Here is a 7252-nt window from a genome sequence, read left to right as displayed (position 1 = left end):
GCCTCGGAGCGCGGTCAGGAGCGCAGGAGCTATGAGAAGAGACTTGAGGACACGGATTCGCTCGGTCCGAAGATAGATACAGCTTTCTAAGAGAGCAGCGACACAGAGGCGCAGACAGCGGCATCACTAGTGGTAAAAGTTGGACTGGAAGTGCACATTCAGTGAGGAAACTGATGCGCGTAAGAAGGGATGCCAGCCAGGCGTGGCTTGTGTTTGAATATCCAATGTGAGAATGCGTGGGGAGTATGTATATAATAGAGTCTTTCCATCTGATTATCAGATATCAAACTGATGATTATAGCAAAGGGAGATCGATAAACTGAGAGGACGCCGCTGATTTGGAGTGCGCGCTGGGTACGCTTTGTGCGTGCATGGACCGGACTTCTATAAACTTTCTTCCCTCTTTGAGTCACCGTACATTTTAAATGCCTTCGCTAAATTTGACAGCTGTGCACACAATGGCAGAGGTCGGGAGCTTTCTGGGGACAATCGACTTGGATTTACAAACCTTTCCGTCACTCGGGAATATGCCCCTGCCGGAGTCTCCAGTGGGCTTGAATGAGCGTCTGGGGCAGATTGAAGGGAGGCTGCAGCGGGGGTCGCCGACGGATTTCGGGCACCTCAAAGGGATCCTGAGGCGGCGGCAGCTTTACTGTAGGACCGGCTTTCAGCTGGAGATATTCCCCAATGGGACCGTGCATGGGACAAGGCAGGACCACAGCAGATTTGGTGAGGCTATTTCTTCTGTTTCACTTTTTGACTGCGAGGAATTAGAAATATTGAAGATTCTGTTACATAATTTGTCTCGACAGCCAGAAATGAGCCAAAGTGGATGACTTATTATAGTCTACACAGAGAGAGAGAGAGATAGGGATAGAGAGAGAGGGGTCTAAATGAAATGGGCTGAACTATGGCCGACTAAGCGGAAAGCAATCATCATTAAACTTTATCATCATCATCATCATTACAAACTTTAATTACAGTTTTCAGTTACTTAATACCTAAACGGATAGATCTTGTACCATCAGTTCAGATTATCTCCACTGCTGTCACTCCAGAAGTGGGGAAGTGAGTTTCATCAGGAGGCTTTTTCCAGGCGCACATCCCCGGTGGATACGCACTCGTGCGTCACTGTCACCTGGCGCGCGGGGAGAGCGGAGCCGCACACCTTTTTCTGGCAATCCCCGCAGCGCGTGGGTGGGGGTGGACGGGTGGGTGGAGTGGGGGGTGGGGTGCAGGTGTCTCTCCTCAGCCGCAAACAGGCGGCGTGTGTGCATCAGCAAACGCGCGCCCGCACGCCTGAAGATCTGGTGCGGTTAGTGTAAATGGAGCGAGGCGCGGCTCACGAGAGAACGAGAAACAAATGAGGTCAGGGGGCAGACGCGCACATGTCTCGCGGCTCGCAGCCCGTGCGGTCATCGCACAGGTGCGGAATAATTAAAGCATGACCACTGCGGAATTCTGGGAAGGTTTAGTGTTCAGACTGGAGCCAGAAACGCGCCGGGGTTACTGGGATGGGTGGTCCGAGTGTTTGGCTTTAAAACATACAACGTCTTTGTCAGAGCTGCGAGGAAGACGTGGCTTTGATCAGAGGGATATGAAACACACTGTTCACCCCACGAAAAATTAGAGGGATGTTCTCTGTCATCCTCTGGCATCAGAGGAGGTCGGAGAGATGGGGACCAGGTGGCTGTAAGCTGGCCTCTGCCAGCTGGACCCTCTCTGACTAACCTCTGCATCACAACAGCCACCAGCTTTTAATTTCACCGGTTGCTTCTCTGCCTTTGAAGTGCACGTTTGCTTCACTGCAACTTCCTGTGAGTCAGCAGCCAACTAAACAACTTACCCACATCTGAGCTTCATAAAAGTGGCCTCTGGGTCTGTCTTAGTGGCCAGTTGGGAAGTCCTAAAGACAGGATGAACACTTTGATAGACACCACAGCCTACTGGGATTCAATGAGTGATGTGTGCTCCACTGTTCAGACCACACACACAAAAAAACACAAGCCAGAAATCAAATAAATGAGCCATTTGCAGTTGAACATTGCAGGGTTTTTGTCTTTCAGCACGTTGGAATAATAGTGACTGGTGTATACTTCGACTGGTCTGCTGTCACTAAGCGGTGGCCACTTGTCGCTGTGTGTGTTTGTCAGCTTTCCTGACTGGTTTTTGTGAAACTCTGTGTTGCATCATTTGACCTCAGGCATCCTGGAGTTCATCAGTCTGGCAGTGGGTCTGGTCAGCATCAGAGGGGTGGATGCTGGACTCTACCTCGGCATGAACGAGAAAGGAGAGCTCTATGGGTCGGTGAGTCAAACTAAAAAAAAAAAAACATTCACATTCATTCACAACACAACCCCGCCCTCGTCATGCAGGCCAGGGTCTCATTCACAACAAGTCTGGCACTTGATATGCGTGCAGAATACACCATTTTCCAGCCACTCTCAGAAAATAAAGCTCTTTTTTCAGCACTGAGCTATCAAAAAGAAGTTTTCAGGAGCAATCTGAGAGTCAGTGTTGTTATCAAGGTTCCCGTACGTGGCAGATGGGAAAACCACAGTGAGACAAAACAAGGATGTTTCTTTTACAGAGTCTCACACTCTCCTGCTGCTTTTCCCTCCAGGGTGGTGACCAGAGAAATTAATAAAGACAGCAGATCCACCAAATGATGAGGGCTTTTTGACTAAAAACAACACTGGTGGTTACAAAGAGAAGAACAGGAGACCTTTACAGCTGTTTTCCATGTCAAGGGATTTAAGGAAAAGCAGGTTTTGCAGCTTCAGAGAGAAAACCAACCTCTTCATTTAGTTTTGAGATATGCAGAAATATTTACATATTTTCCCAAAGTGGAGACAGGAAACTTTGGGGTCATGCTGGATGTGCGTTGTGGGTGAATTTGGTTGAGATCACCTCTCAGTGAACAGCTGCACAGTTAAATATATAAGAAATATCTTCTGTTTTCTTTTTTTCACGATGAATGTATCTAAAACAAATCTTCCTTTTTTCATCCTGGCTGACTTTGTCTCACATGTGGTTGCTATCTGGAGACAGACAGAGAGGAAAGGGAAGAGATAAAGACAATGAAGGGGAAGTATGCGAGGGTTACCTGTATCAGGTGTCCCAGGGCATTACCTGAGGGCCTCTCAGGGCTCAGACTCCCCCGGGCTCTGAGCGCTTCGAACAGAGGCTACTTTTAAGCACGGCCATTATGTTGAAAGTGCAGATATTGTTACCGCTTGCTATCAGAGTCTGGCATCCTGGAGCTTTGACCATGGGGGAGGGGGCGGGTGATGGTGGGAGGCAGTGATTTGTGGGGGGTGGGGGTAATTGCACACCTGACTGAGTCACCTGACTGACAGAAGGAGCGATGCAGACACGTCTGTCTGAGGCTGAGAGGCCGGGGAAGTGGAGGGGGGTAACAGGTAGAAGGGCGCTTCCGTCCCACAGCCGCCAGACCTTGACGAGCTTTTGATCCGATGAGGTTTGTGTTGTGCTGGCCCAGTCACGTGCCCCTGAGGCTGTGTTTACAGACAACAGCTTCACCACACAGCCGCAGCCAAGCAGAGCCTGACAGCCAATCAACAAAATTGCTTCTGGAATAAAAACGAGACTCTTGCATAAACACTAGAACTATAACGCGTGTTATTAAAGTTAGAGATCGACTGATTGCTGTGTAGAGAAGCCACATCCGCCACGCCACAAAAAGAAGTTAGTCAAATGGAAAGAGGGTGTGGATGGTGGAGAATGGGAGATAGTGACTGTTTGGAACACCATCTAAAGGGGGTCCATATTTGGCCCATTTGGTCCTCGGTGATACCCCTGAGCTCACTGAGTCCACCCTCTTGCAGAGCTGCTGCATGAGTGACTAGCCCTGGCAGGCAAGCAGCTCTAAGTCTAACGTCTCTCACTGTTCTCATACACTCACTCAGCCAGCACACTCTCACCTGCTGAACCCGCAGCCATCGCTCATGCTGCGCTGTCAGTGAGGACTGAGGCTTAGAGAGCTGCCGTGTGTGTGTGTGTGTGTGTGTGTGTGTGTGTGTGTGTGTGCGCGCAAAGGAAGATTGTACTCCTTCTTGCATCACAGGGAGGGAACTAATTCTCCACGCTGAACGAGAGGTTAACAGGTCTGAGGAATGCGCGTGGGGCATAAAAAGCTGCTCATAATGACTTCCCCTCTTGTCGTAATGAGCACCTGCCTAAATGAGTTTCTACTGGTTAATTTCAGCTTTCAGTCCAAAGTAGTCTATGAAATGCACAGACTGGTACAGCGGGAAGACTGCAATCTGCATGCAAAGTGACATCATCCACGTCAGTCTCAGCTGCATCTTTAGGTCTCTTTAATCTCGTTTCTGTTGCAAATGTTCTTCTTGGCTCACTCAGTGCCGTGCGAGCAGGAGTTCGGCATGTGACTAATATGTTGTTTTCTCTCCTGCAGAAGAAGCTGACAGCAGAATGTGTGTTCAGGGAGCAGTTTGAGGAGAACTGGTACAACACCTACGCTTCGACTCTGTACAAGCACACAGACACGGGACGCTTCTACTACGTGGCCTTAAACAAGGACGGTTCGCCCAGGGAGGGCGGCAGGACTAAAAAACACCAGAAACTCACTCACTTCTTACCCAGGCCGGTGGAGATTGAAAAGATCCCTCAGGCGTACAGGGACTTATTCCAGTACAGGTGACCAGTGCTTACACTCGGGGAGCCGCTTACACTCGGAGGAGCAGAAATAAAAGAAGAGGAGAGAGAAGGTGTTGTGGATATTTTGGACCTGGTACAGAACTGTTTACCCTCAACTCCCCCTGAGGTCACTGTGTATGCACCTCAGCCCACTGCCAAGCACGTGCAGCACTGACATAAACATTGTGCATGTTCCTGGATGTTGCTTCTTTGCCTCTGCAGTGGACTTGTGACCTCAGAGAGGATTTTGTAAAACCACTGCGGACATGGACGGAGGAGGCCCACATGACTGCCCAGCCGTGGGGCGATCAGGGCGATCTTATCAGGTGCCGTGTTTTCTCAATAACCACTTCTTAGGGGGAAATGAATAGATACTGGAGCGGCACGCAACGACAAACGGAGTCGTGGCTCCTGGCGGTTTTGTGTAGCACTAAGCTGGTGGGGACAAAGGTGAATGGATGACTATGAGAACACAGAGAAGCTCCAAATGACAGAAAGCACTGCAGATGTCCCATCGTGCACTTGTCATGCACTATACACACAGCCATGGTAGCGTTAAAAGTTAGAAAGGGCACATTCCACCGACAAGGAGACAGACAAGAGGCGAAGAAGGGTCAGAAATACACAAAATATGTGCTACCACGCATGTTAAGTGACAGTTTGGGATGGTCTGGTACTAAAGAGGAGGATGTCTGTGAGGCAGAACTGGAGTTTTATTAAATTGTCTTCAAAATCATCTTAGATTTTGAAAGAGGGGAGTAAAATCTCTAAGATGAATGTGTGATAGAGGAAAGAGCACTTACTGCACATCGCTTGTTCTCCCGCGTAATCATCGGAGTCTAATGATCTCATTCATCACATTTAAATGAAATATCAAGCAGTGTCTTGTAGGAATTGTATGCAAAACAAGTGATTAAGCTCGGGACAAAAGCACTTCTCTGACTGTGGTTGTAAAGAATAAGTGATGGGTTTTTTGTTTTTTTTAAAAGGATGGTGACTTGTAATGTTCAGAGTGTCAGGAACATTATTAAAAATGCAAGCAGCTGAGGTGTACATATGGGTGATCCTATTTATGAGATGTACAATATATTTATTTTATACATACACATAAAGTATAAATATAAATCTATATATTTATTTATTGCAAAGACTTTATTTTGTAATGAACTTGAAGTTATCTGGACTGTAGATTCTACTGAAATAACACCAAAAAAACATGACAATAAAATTGTCCTGCTATCAGATCATTGTGAGAGACCATTTTTGCTTGGATAAAAATGTGATGTACCAATTAAAACCAGATATAGAATCTATGTGAATGTTGCATTTCTTTTCTTTTCTTTTCAGCCCTGCTAGCAGCATTCGTTCAGTCTGCCACTGTGGTCCAGACTGAAAGATCTCAACAACTGTTGCATGGATTGACATTAAGTTTTGCACAGACATTCATGGTCCCCAGTGGATGAATTCAAATGACTTTGGCCACCAACTGAATTTTCCTCTGGCGCCACCATGAGGTTTTCAGCAACATGAAAAAGTTCATCTGGACAAAAATGATTTAGATTTGGCTGCTCATTATTATTAAGATTCCTCGACTTTAGCAGCAGTGACCAGAGAGCATGTTGTCCAAAAGACAGAGAGAAAATCATGTAAAAAGATACAGCAGGTTTTTTTTCCCACAGGAGAACACCGATACAATCCCATGCCAATTCGCCCTCATAAACCTTTTACCAAGTAATGTGCACAGACGCTCTCTGTCTCCATAAGGTCTTAGTCAGCCTACATCCACCGTACAAAATCAGATTCCTTATGCAACTGGATCCCGACTCCTAATTGGCTTTACACATCAGCATGGATTTAGAGCAGTGATTGGTTGTTCACTGCTGGGGCCCCACAGACTCCGCTGCAGTGCAGTCTGCAGCAGACCTTTTCAATGGACAGAAACAGCTGCCTGCTGCACAGAGAACCAGCAGGGATGTGCTGCAAACCTGGAGTGGTGGTAATCTGGGGCTGAGAGGGGATGGGATCAACATTTCAACATCTGCAATAGTTGTAATGTTTCTCCACTGGCAGATATCTGTAAGCTGTGAGAGCAAGCTCCCCTGGGGGGAGGGAATGGAAAAGTCAAAGACATGCAGGGGAAAACCCTGGCAGACTGAGAAATGAAAACAATACCGGGAGAGGGAAAAATAGATGAAAGATTGAAGGGAGAAGAGAGTGGGACAAAAGGCACTTAGTGCTGCGAGTGTGAGATACAAGGACACTGCATTAAGATGTGTCAGCTATCTGTTCTCCAGCTGTTAAAGGATTAGCTCTAAATGTTAGGGAACATGCTTCAGGAAAATTAGACGAGAAGATCGATACCTCTTGTATATCAGTAAGGTAAATGTTCATGTTTCTAGTCCCTGTGCTAAACTAGGTTAGCCAGCTGCTGGCTTTAAATTCATTTTTACCAGACAGAAATGAGAGTCTCATCTAACTCAAAATATAAAAGTACTCATTTAATTTTACAAAAGTTACATTTTTCTGTTTATTAATTGTATGAGTCAGACTAAAGAAGGAGCCTGAACAAAAA

At 46.9% G+C, this 7252-nt stretch overlaps 1 protein-coding gene across 1 annotated transcript; it reads left to right on the top strand.

Moving 5' to 3' along the window:
- The first annotated feature begins 397 nt into the window (after window positions 1–397).
- Window positions 398–5035, top strand: fgf16 (fibroblast growth factor 16). Its single transcript, XM_070836953.1, has 3 exons — window positions 398–729; window positions 2204–2307; window positions 4439–5035. The coding sequence occupies exons 1-3, from the start codon at window positions 426–428 to the stop codon at window positions 4682–4684; spliced, it is 654 nt and encodes a 217-aa protein (XP_070693054.1). The 5' UTR covers window positions 398–425; the 3' UTR covers window positions 4685–5035.
- The last annotated feature ends 2217 nt before the right edge of the window (window positions 5036–7252 follow it).

The sequence above is a fragment of the Pempheris klunzingeri genome, chromosome 9 (genome assembly GCF_042242105.1).
Source record: "Pempheris klunzingeri isolate RE-2024b chromosome 9, fPemKlu1.hap1, whole genome shotgun sequence".
Taxonomy (NCBI): Eukaryota; Metazoa; Chordata; class Actinopteri; order Acropomatiformes; family Pempheridae; genus Pempheris; species Pempheris klunzingeri.
This window is presented reverse-complemented; position numbering and strand designations above follow the sequence as displayed.

Coding starts and splice junctions, on each gene's coding strand:
- fgf16 (XM_070836953.1), top strand. CDS start 426: ATGCCTTCGCTAAATTTGACAGCTGTGCACACAATGGCAGAGGTCGGG. Junction 730..2,203: donor GCAGGACCACAGCAGATTTG/GTGAGGCTATTT, acceptor ATTTGACCTCAG/GCATCCTGGAGTTCATCAGT. Junction 2,308..4,438: donor AAGGAGAGCTCTATGGGTCG/GTGAGTCAAACT, acceptor TCTCTCCTGCAG/AAGAAGCTGACAGCAGAATG.